The 13,720-nt window shown below is 43.2% G+C and overlaps 1 protein-coding gene across 2 annotated transcripts in view; it reads right to left on the reverse strand.

The window, feature by feature from the left end:
• Positions 1-13,720, reverse strand: part of Armh3 (armadillo-like helical domain containing 3) — a 181,958-nt gene that overhangs the window by 158,907 nt on the left and 9,331 nt on the right. For both annotated transcript variants that reach the window (XM_087559283.1, NM_001402549.1), the window contains 3 exon segments: positions 6,637-6,749; positions 1,693-1,749; positions 1,442-1,588 (listed from right to left, as the gene is read on the reverse strand). In XM_087559283.1, coding sequence (XP_087415409.1) covers positions 1,442-1,588; positions 1,693-1,749; positions 6,637-6,738 — 306 coding nt within the window. In that variant the 5' untranslated portion in view covers positions 6,739-6,749.

The raw sequence follows: 13,720 nt of genomic DNA on the forward strand, positions 1-13,720 counted from the left end.
TATAAACAGCTGTCAGCAGCCATGTAATGGCTGGGAACTGAACCCAGGTTCTCTGCAAGAACAAGTGTTATTAATTGCTAAGCCATCTCTCCAGTAGCCCTAGTAAATTTTTTTTAATTAAAAAATAAAAATAGCGCGCAAGGCCCTGGGTTCGGTCCCCAGCTCCGAAAAAAAAAGAACAAAAAAAAAAAAATAAAATAAAATAAAAATAGCTTTTCCGCCAAGATGGCTCTGAAAGTGAAGAAGGGAAGCTCCTGCCACCCCCAAAGCCAAAGCTAAAGCGAACGCCCTGAAAGCTAAGAAGGCAGTGCTGAGAGGCATCCACAGCCACAAAAAGAAGATCCGAACGTCACCCACTTTCCGGAGGTCTAAAACCCTGTGGCTCCAGAGGCAGCCAAAATATCCTCGAAAGAGTATACCCAGGAGAAACAAGCTTGACTACCAAGTCAGCCATGAAAAAAATAGAGGACAACAGGCTTGTGTTCACTGTGGATGTCAAGGCCAACACGCGCCAGATCACACAGGTCATGAAGAAACTCTCTGACATTGATGTGGCCAAAGTCAATACCCATACAGCCTCGCTCGGCTCCTATGATGCTCTAGATGCTGCCAACAAGACTGGGATCATCTATAGTGAGTCCAGATGGCTAAGTCTAAATATACACTTGTTTGTCATCATAAAAATAAATAAATACCAGGGGAAAAATAAATAAAAATAAAAATAACAAGGTACAAAGTAAATGTGGAAGTTACCCGGTGTCCACCTCTGGCCTCTACACACACAAACACATACATATACACCACACACCCAAAAGAAAAAATAATCATAAAATCAAGCAGGAAACCATTTACATTAGACTGGAAAGTTGGGTGAGGGGTTAAGAGTACATGCTGCTCTTTCAGAAGGCCCAAGGACGATTCACCTCGCCCATGGTAGGTGACTCAAAGCAGCTGTGGTTACAGCACCAAAGGGTTCCACATCCTGCTCTGGCAGACAGACAGATCCCTGTTCTCCCACCACACAGACACACAATTAAAATAATGGTAATAAATGTTTCAATTATCTTTATTCATTTTTATGTACATGGATGTCTCACCTGAACACATGGGTACCACATGCATACGATGTACCCACAGAGACCAGAAGAGGGCACAGGATGCCCTAACACTAGAGTTAGACAGTTCTAAACTGCCATATGGGTGCTGGGAATCGAACTCTGGTCCAATAAGCTCTCTTTCCAGTCCATATAAATGTTTTTAAAAAAATAAATATAACAAGAAGATGGGTAATAGGGCAGATTTCTATTTTAAAAGATAGAACTAGAAAGGAGAGAGACACAAAGCAAAGCTGACGCCTACAGGCAGCTCTAGCTCCTCACTGCTAACAGAGGAGCTGCACCTCCATTCTCCTATTGAACAAGACCCCCCCGCCCAGCCTTACCTGCAATGCGTTGACGACTCGGATGGGGTGCTCCTCCCCCAGAGCCTGGATACAGTGCTGGAATAAACAATTAATGTTGTCCTTGATCTTCATTAGCTCCTCCCCATCCAGAGACTCCAGCTTGCCTTCCAGATACTCTAAATTCACCTGCCAGAAGACAAGAGGGGCCTGAGCACACTTCCAGTGCAGCACTCAGAACACACGGGACAATCTTACCTACCAGAGAACTCCAACATGCCACCCACTCTCACCTTCATGAGAAAGAGCTCCTCCCAAAACCGAGGACTACACTTACTGGGGTCCTCCGTCTGTAACCAAAACACAGACATGCTCAACTTTATTGCAGATTCAAAACACCGAAACCACTGCCAGCTTTACTTGTCATATTTAACTCTGAAAACGTGTCATTACCTTAAACTACAACAACAGAGAAAGAGAACGATATTTTCCGTATGCACTGTGTACGGATATATATTCTCTACACCAAAAGCAAAACAACGGCTCAAAACATTTCCTTTAAATACGTCTCTTTTAAGTAAATAAAAAAAAAAAATTAAAAGTTAGGCCAGCAGACATAGTAAGTAGTACATGCCTTTAAGGGAGGCAAAGGCAAGCCGATCCCTCATGAGTTCAAGGACAGCCTGGTTTACATATCAAGTTCCAGAACAGCAAGGAATACATAGAAAGATCTTGCCTCTATCAGTCAATCCAGGTTGGAAAGAACATGGGCTAGCTATTCTTCCAGAAGACCTGGGTTTAATTCTCAGCGCCCACATAGCAGCTCACAAAAGTCTATTAATTCCACTTCCAGGAAATCCAAAGTCCTCTTCTGGCCTTCTCAGGCACTGTACACACATAGCATACATACATGTAGGCAAAAATACCCTCACACATAAAATAAAAATCTTTAAAATAAAACTACACACACAAACACACACCCTCCATCACCCTCAGGTATATAACAAGGCCAGCCTGTGACAGAGTCCCTGTCTCAAAATAAGAAATATTCCTATTGGGGGTTGGGGACTTGGCTCAGTGGTAGAGCGCTTGCCTAGCAAGCGCAAGGCCCTGGGTTCGGTCCCCAGCTCCGGAAAAAAAAAAAAAAAAAAGAAATATTCCTATTAAGATTCCACTATCTACATATTTTTAGCTTCTCTGTATAGCTACTCTGTATTTGTTTTCAATAAACTGGATGTGGTGCACAGGACTGTAATCTGAGTGTCCAGGGTGCTGAGACAGGACTACCATTAAGTCCCAGGCAGACTAACAAGATTCTGTTTCAAAATGAAAAAAAGAAAAACAAATTCTGATTTTAAGGCTTGCCAATAATTAGGAGCATTTGATCTGAGTGCACTGCCTATTTTGAGTGTGGCAAAGCTGAAAGAATAAAGCCTCTGGGGTTAGATACAAGCCAAGCTGGAGCCCCATCCCTCTGTTATAAGACAAACCACTTCATCTATGAAATAGAGTAGTATAGCCAGCAACATGGCTTAGCAGGTAAAGGCCCTTGCCACCAACCCTGATGGCCTGTTTGATTCCTAAGAACCACATGATAAAGGAGAAATCAGCTATCCTCTGACACCTCCACCCACCCAACCACACAAGTAAGTAAAAAAAATAAATAAATGTCTAAAATTCTTTGTTTGCCTTTTGGTCTTTTGATACAGGATCTCACTACATAGGCCTAAATGACCTGGAACTCCACATATTATATCGGGCTGTCAGCCAACTCTAACAGAAACCTACAAGCCTCTGCCTCCAAGGGCTGCGATTAAAGGGGTGCACCACTGTACCTGCCCTTAAAGGTTGTTTTTAATGAGGGTACTATCAGCACCAATAAAGATTTGTCAGGATTAGAACTTGTTTAGTAACACAGAAGTTTAGTATGCTGCTGGGTATATAACAGAAACAGAAATATATGCTCTTTGTAAGTATTATTCTAATTTATATTTGAAGACTGAAATAAATCTCCAATCCAATTCATAATAATTCTATAGTCGCCCCATATAACACTAGAGAATGAGGATGTCTAATTACTTGGTCTATCTACCAACAACTTGAGATAGAATCTAACTGCATCTTTTTAAAAATACCTGAAATTGAAATTATAGAATTTAAGCTTCAAAAGAAAATTCATAGGACATCTATCATTTTTAAAAAGGAGGCCTTTAGGTAAGAAAAAGAAAGAAACAAATAAAGAAAGGTCATAAAAAAATGAGTCACGGGGTTGGGGATTTAGCTCAGTGGTACAGCACTTGCCTAGCAAGCGCAAGGCCCTGGGTTCAGTCCCCAGCTCCGAAAAAAAGAAAAAAAAAAAAAATGAGTCATAAGACTGAAGAAATGGCTCAGTGGTCAAAACCACTTGCTACTCTCCAAGAGGCCCAGGGTCTCCCTCCATCGCCAACGTCAGGTGAACAACTCATGGCACTCCAGCTCCAAGGGATCTGACTCTGATTCCCTCTTCTGACCTTTGTCAAGACAGGGTTCCTCTGTGTGGCCCTGGCTGTCCTGGAACTCACTATAGACCAATCAGCATGGCCTCAGGCTTAGAAGTCTGAGCTTGCCTCTGCCTCCTGAGTGCGAAGATTAAAGGCAGGCATCACCACCACCACCACCACCTAGCTGACAAATCTTTTAATTCTTTTTTTTTTTTTTCTTTTTCTTTTTTTCGGAGCTGGGGACCGAACCCAGGGCCTTGCGCTTCCTAGGCAAGCGCTCTACCACTGAGCTAAATCCCCAACCCCTGACAAATCTTTTAAAAAAGAAGAGTTGGGCCAGTAGGATAGCTCAGACAATGAAGGCTCAAAAACCTGTTGATCTGAGTTCAAACCCTGGGACCCACATAAAGGTGAAAAGACAGACATACTTCCACAATCTTGTCCTCCAACCTCCACACATACTCCATGGAAACTATAAATAAATAATATTTCTTAAAGATATTTGGGGAGCTGAAAAGGTATCTCAGAAGTTAATAGCAATTTTTTCTCTTGCAGAGGACCACGGTTTGGTTCCCAGCACCCTTACGTCAGCTCACAACTGACACAGAAAAATAGCTTGACTCAGCAGGGCCTAGCTGCCCACATGCCCTGTTATGTTCTGAAGCACATTATTATTAGTTTTCTTGGAAATTCCCCAACCGAAGTCTTCTCTCAGGGCCAAGCAAGATAGAGGTCGGCTTGAACTGTTATGTCTAAACTGGTAAAGAAACTCAGAGGCAGAGGAAAGTGGATCTCTGAGTTCAAGGCCAACCAGGTCTACAGAGTGAGTTCCTAGACAGTATGAGCTACACAGAGAAACCCTGTCTTGAAAAACAAAAGAGGAGGAGGAGGAAGAGGAGGGGAAAGAAGGGAGAAAGGGGAGAAGGAGGAAGAAGGAGAGGAGGATGAAGAGGAAGGAGAGGAGGAAGAGGAGGAAAAGAAAGGAAGAGGAGGGAGAAGAGGAAGAGGAGGGGAAAGAAGGGAGAATTGCCGTCCTTCTTCCTCAGTTCAGTTGTTTTACCTAGATCCTGACAATGCACAAGATCACAGCATCTGGAAGATGGAAGCAGAAGGATCAGGAGTTCAAAGTCATCATTGACTACATAATATATTTGATGCCAGCCTAGGTTATATGAGGTTATCTCAAAAAATAATAATACTTTAGTAATCAATACTTGACCATCTGAGCGAAGGCTCACATCAGTCCTTGAACTCTCCTCTTACTTACTGTGCAGCAGGGTAGTCTTGAACTTCTAACCCTTCTACCTCCGATATGGGAGTAAAGTGCGCACTGCCACACACACTTCTACAGGGTCCAAGGTATCAAACCCAGACAAGATGAGCACCTTTTTTAGTTCTGTAGTCTACAAAGAGCTTTAACTTACTATGTAGCCCAGGCTGGACTCAAACTTATAATGATCCTCTTGCCTCAGCCTCTTTTTTTTTCTTTTTTTAAATTTTATTTTATTTGTATAGATGTTTTATCTGTACGTGTAGGTGTGTGTGTGATGTCCATGGAGACCAGAAGATGTCTGATTTCGTGGTTCTGAGGTTACAGATGATTATGAGGTTCCATATAGGTGCTGGGAATCGAAACTGGATCCTCTGGAAGAACAGCCAGTGCTCTTAACCACTGAGCCATCTCCCCAGCCCTTGGCTCAGGCTCTTGAAGGCCAGTGAAAATGGCAAACAGAAAGGTTTTGGGGGCATTGTTTGTTGGTTGTTCGGGGGTGGACATCTGTATGTATACTGTGTACATGCGTGTAAGCACATTCCCGTATACAGGGCCATACAAGTTTTCTGGCATGCCTGTGTGAGTGTGCCTGAGGAAATCAAAGGCAGACATCAGGTGTCTTCTTCTTCAGTCTCTGCTTTATTTACTAAGCAAGGTCTTTATCCTGGGGGTCACTGCTTTGGTGGTCCCGCTAGCCATCTTGCCTGGACAGCCCTGTCTCTGTCTGTGAGTGCTGGAATAATAGGTGGGCTGTTGTACCCATCCAGAGTTCTAAATGGATGCTGGAGATCTGAACCCTGGTCCTCGTAAGTACACAGCACGCAGTTTACCCACTAGCCATCTCTCTAGTCCCAGTAAGACTGTCTCTGATTAAGATTATTCAGGAGCAGCAGTTAAGAACACTGGCTGCTCTTCCAGAGGACCTGGGTTCATTTCCCAGCACCTACATGGTGGTTCACAACTGTCTGTAACTTCACTTCCATGGGATCTGACACCTTCCACAGACACACATATAATGTAAGGAAAGCACCAATGCATATAAAATTAAATAAATTAGGTTTTTTTAAAAAAGAGTATATGGACTAAAAAACTGAGGAGTGAAGGTTAGGTATGGTGGCTCATGCCTGTAACTGCAGCACTCAAGACGATCGCTGTGGCTGGACGCTCACTGAGTGTGACGACACTGCTCTACAGTGAGTTCCAGGCCAGCCTGAACTATAGCAAGACTCTTGCTAAACACGAAGGACCAGCCAACGACTCAGTGGGTAAAAGAACCATGCCTGACTATCTGGGTTCAACCTCCGAACCTGACAGTGGGGGCTGTTGCAAGTGGTCCCTGATTCCATACATGCAGCACGACCTGTGTTCTTCTGCGCTTGCTCAAACACATATGTGTGCACACAGAGATAAACAAACACAACTTCATTTTTTAAAGAAGCAAAGAATCGATCTAGCTGTGCAGTAGAGCAGGCTCCCGGCCTTACCATGAAAATCTCGTCATACATCAGCACCACTTTCTCCTTCAGTGGTTTCTTTGAGGCTGAGGATTTCCGGAGCAAGCCTCCTCGTTTCTCTACTTGTGCCATGGCTAGAGAACCTGTGGGGTAGGGAACACATTTTAGGATAGTGTAAATACGATAACATAACAGAAGAAATATGTTGGAATGCATTTGTTCAAACCCACAGAACATCCAGCACCAAGAATATTAATGCAAACATGGACTCCAGGTGGTAATGATGTGAAAATCAATACAGATTCGTCAACTGTAACAAATACATAATGGGATGAGCTGTGGATGTGCAAAATCACAGGACTACCACCACCTTTCTCTCAATTCTGCTATGAACCTAAAACGCCTGTAAAAGACAAAACTCATCTGAAAAACAAAAGTCAGAGCTTTGGTGGTTCATGCCTGTAATCTGGGAGGTGGAGGAAAGGCAAGATGAGTAAAGGTTCAAGGTCCTCCTTAGCTGCACAGAGTTCAAGGCCAGCCTGAACTATAGGAAGCACTGTCTTAAAGAGCTGGATGGCCATGAGTTCAATTCTCAGCAACCACACGGTAGCTAACAACCATCTACAATGTGGTTTGATGCCCTCTTCTGGAATGCAGGTATACACGTGCATAGAGCACTCAAAAACATAAAATAAGTTAATAAATCTTAAAAGAAAAAAAAAACAAAAAAACGGAAGGACAGGAGGGAGGAAAAAAGAGAGGGAGAGAGGGAGGGAGAGAAGGAGGGAGGAGGGTGAACAGGTAGACAGACAGGGCCAGAACACTTTAGGATACTACAGAATCTACTGAAATATCATTCAATGGGATTTTTTTTAGGAAGAAGAAATGATAACTAATGGCTATAAATTTTATTCATTAGTCCCCTCCCCAGACCAGGTGATATCAAGACTTAAAATATTAATTGCCCTACAGCACAATATATCTTAAATCCATAAAGTCTGCCAGTGGTTAAAGCGTAGAGCTGATCTAACAGCAAACAGGAAAGTGTAACTGCTCCGTCAGTAAGAAGTCTGGTCACATATCTGAGGAGGAAAGAAGGGGGCAGAGCACGCAGCGCCCACAGAATGATGGTGAAGTGAGATTTCACATATTGATCGGGCTAAGAACCATTGGGCAGGAAGTACACTACAGACTGATGTGCTCCATCGATCCCCAGTAAGCGGGTCCTCATCACCACAAAGCACTTGCCCTTCACTGCCTCATAAATCACACTGCACTTGACTGTCTTCAGAGATTCCTCTGGAAAGAGACTATAGGCAGGAAACCAGAAGCCAAAAATAAATCTGATTTCAAAGTAATAATGACATCTACTTTCAACCTTAGCTGTCTAAATTCACACTGCTGCTGTAGATTGGGCTTCAGCTTATTTCTGGTTCCACAGAAAAGCAGTTGTAGAATCTTTACATCTTAAGGAACTCTCAGCTCTTCTCAACAGAGCAGTGCAGATTCACACACATTCCCTCAGCTCCTTCATTTGTCCTTTTTTGGTTGTTTTTTTGTTGTTGTTTCGTTTTGTTTTGTTTTGTTTTTAGCTTGAAACAAAGCTTGTGTTTTGGGGTTTTTAAATTTTTTTACTGGATTTTTAATTTACATTTCAAATATTATCCCCTTTCCCGTTTCCTGTCCATAAACCCCTTACCCCATCCCTTCTCCCCCTTCTTCTATGAGGGTGTTCCCCCATCCAACTACCCACCCCTTCCCACCTCCCCACCCTGACATTCCCCTACACTGGGGGGTCCAGCCTTGGCAGGACCAAGGGCTTCTCCTCCCAAAGCTGGAGCCATGGGTCTGTCCATGTGTGCTCTTTGGATGGTGGTTTAATCCCTGGGAGCTCTGGTTGGTTGGTATCGTTGTTCTTTTTTTTTTTTTTTTTCTCGGAGCTGAGGACCGAACCAAGGGCCTTGTGCTTGCTAGGCAAGCGCTCTACCACTGAGCTATATCCCCAACCCCAGTATTGTTGTTCTTATGGGGTTGCAAACCCCTTCAGCTCCTTCAATCCTTTCTCTAACTCCTCCAATGGGGACCCCGGTTCTTAGTTTAATAGTTGGCTGCAAGCATTCACCTCTATATTTGTCAGGCTCTGGCAGAGCCTCTCAGGAGACAGCTATATCAGGCTCCTGTCAGCAAGCACTTCTTAGCATCAGCAAATATATAGTGTCTGGGTTTGGTGGCTATATGTATATGGGCTGGATACCCAGGTGGGGCGGCCTCTAATTGGCCATTCCTTCAGTCTCTGCTCAAAACTTTGTCTCCTCCTATGAATATTTTTGTTCCCCCTTCTAAGAAGGACTGAAGCATCTGCACTTTTGGTCATTCTTCTTGAGCTTCATGTGGTCTGTGGATTGTATCTTGGGTAATCTGAGCTTTGAGGCTAATATCCACTTATCAGTGAGTGCATACCATGTGTGGTTTTTTTGTTTTCTTTTGTTTTGTTTTGAGATTGGGTTACCTCACTCAGGATGATATTTTCTAGTTCCATCCATTTGCCTATGAATTTCATGAAGTCGTTGTTTTTAATAGCTAAGTTGTAAATGTTGTCCTTTATAAGAGTTGCCTTGGTCATGGTGTCTCTTCACAGCAACAAAGCCCTAACTAAGACACAAGGCTTAAATAACAGAAGACAGCCAGCCTCCTGAACCTCTTGGGGAAAGTGCTAAAGATAGAACGACAGGTACAATCAGACCCCAAGATCTGAACACACTAACATGTTCAGACAGAAACACCAGATGCCTAGATTAGGGTGAACCCTTTCTGAGCAGTTTCTGTAAGGTTTCTTGAAGGGGTTATATTTCTAAGCTTTGTTTAGGTTTGTTTTGTTTTATGGAGGGCCTTTCACATTATAGACAAGTGCTCCACCACTGTCATATTCCTAGTCCCTGCTTTTCAAATATATAGAGAACTCAAGAGATGGTAAGATGGCTCGGTAGGAAAAGGTGCATTCTGGGATCACAGGAATGGTTCCCTGCAAGCTGTTCTCTGATCTCCACATGTGCATCTCAGCATAAATAAGTTCACACACACGCATGCATGCACGCACACGCACACACATGCACATTAAATGTAATAAAGAGTTTTAAGGGGGCTGGGGAAAGTGCTCAGTCATTAAAAGAGCTTGCTGCTCTTGCAGAACTTCATTCCCAGAACTCAAACAGGAAGGCCACAACAGCCCTATGATGCTGATGCTGACATCTGATGCTGCCTTCCAGCCCCCACTCTTTAGCCTCAGCAAGTAACTACTCATGTGTGCACATACATGCTTGTAGACACACTTACACATAATAAAATTAATAGTTAAAAGAGTATTGAAATATTTATCAGCAGCGAGGCTTAAGAGATAGTTTGTTAACAGTTAAGAACTTATGCTGCGGGGTTGGGGATGTAGCTCAGTGGTAGAGCGCTTGCCTAGCAAGCGCAAGGCCCTGGGTTCGGTCCCCAGCTCTGAAAAAAAGAAAAAAAAAGAAAAAAAAAGAACTTATGCTGCTCTTGCAGAGGTTCTGAGTTTGGGTTCCAACTCCCAAACTGTGGAGTTCACAGCTGCCTATAACTGCAACTCCAGAGGACCCAACAACGTCTTCTGGCCTCTAACGGCACTTCACTCACATGAACAAACCCACATTTGGACATACAACCACACATATAATATAAAAATAAAAAATAGCTGGACAATGGTACCTCACGCCTCAGCACTTGGGAGGCAGAGGCAGGTGGATCTCTCAGTTTAAGGCCAGCCTGGTCTACAGAATAAGTTCCCACATAGCCAAGGCTACACAGAGAAATCCTATCTTGAATAATTATTATTAAAAGAATCTCAGCAAAATGGAAAAATTATAGTACAGTCATACAATTGAATCATACAGAAATTTAAAAGAAAACATTAAATAATACATGTAATATGGGGGCTGGAGAGATAGCTCAGCAGTTAAGAGCACTGACTGCTCTTCCAGAGGTCCTGAGTTCAATTCCCAACAACCACATGGTGGCTCACAACCATCTGTAATGGGATCTGATGTCCTCTTCTGGTGAGTCTGAAGACAGCTACAGTGTACTTGTATAAATAAATAAATCTTTTTTTAAAAAAATTTCAGGGGGCTGGAGAGATAGCTCAGTGGTTAAGAGCACCGAATGCTCTTCCTGAGGTCCTGAGTTCAAATCCCAGCAACCACATGGTGGCTCACAACCATCTGTAATGAGATCTGATGCCCTCTTCTGCTGTGTCTGAAGACAGCTACTGTGTACTCAGATATAATAAATAAAATAAAATAAATAAAAAATTTCAAATTTCGGTTTGTTTTGTTTGCTTGTCTGTGACAGGGTTTCTCTGTGTAGTCCTGGCTGTCCTAGAACTCACTCTATAGACCAGTCTGGCCTCAAACTAGAGATCCACCTGCCTCTGCCTCTCAAATGCTGGGATTAAAGGTGTGCAACACCCCCACCTAGCCATTTAAATTTATTAGATTTATTCATTTTATTTTTATGTATAAGAGTGTTTTGCCTGCATGTATGAATGTATACTATTACATGCTTGGTCCTGAAGAGAGTAAAAGAGGTCAAATCACCTAGATTTAGTTATGGGTGGTTGGAAACTACCATGTAGATGTAGGAATTAAACCCAGATCCTCTGGAAGAGCAACAAGTACTCCTAACCATTGAGCCATCTCTCCAGCCCCTTGTAAACATTACTTAAAAGGTTACATCACCCTAACTTATTTTTAAGACAGGATTTCTTATAGCCCAGGTTAACTCAAACTGTGGGTAACTGTGAACTGATAATCCTCCTGCTTCCACCACCCAAGTGCTAAGCTTGGACCATTATGTCCAATTTTATGCACATTTTAGTTTGCCTTCTATATTGCTGTGAAAAAGACTATGACCAAAAGCATCTTGGGAAGGAAAAGTTTATGCCAGCTTACAGCTTATAGCTCATCTTTAAGTCAGGGTACAAGGCAGGAACCTGGAGGCAGGAGCTGAGGCAGGAATCATGGAAGAGCAATACTCATTAACTGGCTCCCCATGGCTTGCTCAGCCTGCTGTGTTAAACCACCCGGGACATCTACCCAGGGTAGTTCAGTCCACAGTGGATTGGGTCTTTCCACACTAATCGTCAATCAGGCCAATCTGAAGGAAGCATTCTATGAATTGAAGTCCTCTCGTCTCAGATGAGCCTAGCTTGTGTTAAGTTGAAAACAAAACATCAATAACAACAACAACAAAAAGCCTAACTAGCTCACTGCTACTATGTTAACTGAGCAAATTTAGTCCTCTGGGCATAATTATCCACCAATTATAAGTGGAAAGACATTGTCTTAGAGTTTCTTTCACTGTGATAAAACAGGCCAAAAGCAACTGGGAGAGGAAAGGGTTTATTCTTCTTAAACTTCTGGTTCACAGTCCATCACTGAGGAAGTCAGAACAGGAACTCAAGCAGAACAGAAACCTGGAGGCAGGAGGTGATGTAGAGGCCATGGAGGGAACCTGCTTACTGGCTTGCTTCCCACGCACAGCTTGCTCAGCCTGCTTTTGCTCAGCCTGGTTTTGTTTATTACAAAACCCAAGACCACCAGCCCAAGGATGGCATTGCCCACAATGGCTGGGTCCTCTCCAAAGGATCACTAAGAAAATAGCCTACAGGTGGGCATGGTGGCACACACCTTTAATCCCAGCTGTCAGAAGGCAGGTGCAGGTGGATCTCTGGGAGTTCCAGGACAGCCTTGTCTGGGTTCTAGGACAGACAGGCTACACAGAGAAAGCCTGTCTTGGGGGAGGAGGGGAGCCCTAACTGCTCTCAAACTGCCCTCAAGTACACTTGTCAATGTCTAAAGACTTTTCTGGTTGTGCTAACCAGGTGAAGTATCAGTGGAATCTACTAGATAGAGACCAGAGACCTGAGGCACTGTTAAGCATCCTACAATGCACAGGAAACCCTCTGCAACAAGCAAGTCCCCACCCCATTATGCCAACAGTGGACGACAAGGCTAACAAGCCCTACTCCAGAAGACTAAAGCTTGAGAAGGGCTTATCTAAACTGGGTTCCTGGCGCATGCTTGTAATCCCAGCGTTAATGTGGTGGCAAGAAAAGCAAGCATTCAAGGTCATCCTCAGCTACATAAGGAGTTCGAGCACCTATACTCCCAACACTGAGAGCCAAACCACTTCACATTCACACTCAGTGAGAGACAAGTATCAAACAAAGAACATAAATATCAATGTCAGGAATCCACACTGACACATGGGCATAGGTACACAAAGCATCAGGTGTTACATGGTGTGTCTGTAATTGCAACATTCAAAAGGCTAAAGTAGGAGGGTCACTGCCAGATCAAACCAGCCTGAGCTAAATGTCAAGAGCCTGTCTCAAAATACAAACAAAATGGGGCTGGACAGATGGCTCAGCAGTTAAAAGCACTGGCTAGTCTTCCAGAGGGCCTGAGTTCAAATCCCAACAACCACATGGTGGCTCACAACCATCTGTAATGAGATCTGATGCCCTCTTCTGGTGTGCCTGAAGACAGCTACAGTCCACTTATATATAATAAAATAAATCTTTTTTTAAAAAAGTCAACTTTTGGGGGCTGGAGAGATGGCTCAGAGGTTAAGAGCACTGTCTGCTCTTCCAGAGGTCCTGAGTTCAATTCCCAGCAACCACATGGTGGCTCATAACCATCTATAATCAGGTCTGGTGCCCTCTTCTGACCTGCAGGCATACATGTAGGTAGAAAGCTATATGACATATACATAATAAATAAATGTTTAAAAAAAAAAAGTAGTCAACTTTTCATGGTCATTTTTAACAATCATTCCAAGTCAGTGGTTCTCAGAGGAGACAATTTTGCTCTAACCCATTCCAAGAGAGACAACGCATTTACAAACCTGACTCTCCTAAAAGTGTCCTGGTTACTACAGATAAAAGGGTTTAAAAAAATTTTTAGGCAGAGTCAGGAGTATAGGTTTTGCATGGCTAGACCCCATTCCAAAGAGACACTGAGTTCTATTCCTCATACTGAAGAAAAAAGTCTTTCATTACCTGCTTCCTCTATTCTTCTGCAAGGCCCACCAC

This window comes from Rattus norvegicus, chromosome 1, assembly GCF_021556685.1.
Source record: "Rattus norvegicus strain SHRSP/BbbUtx chromosome 1, alternate assembly SHRSP_T2T, whole genome shotgun sequence".
In the NCBI taxonomy this organism is placed as follows: domain Eukaryota; kingdom Metazoa; phylum Chordata; class Mammalia; order Rodentia; family Muridae; genus Rattus; species Rattus norvegicus.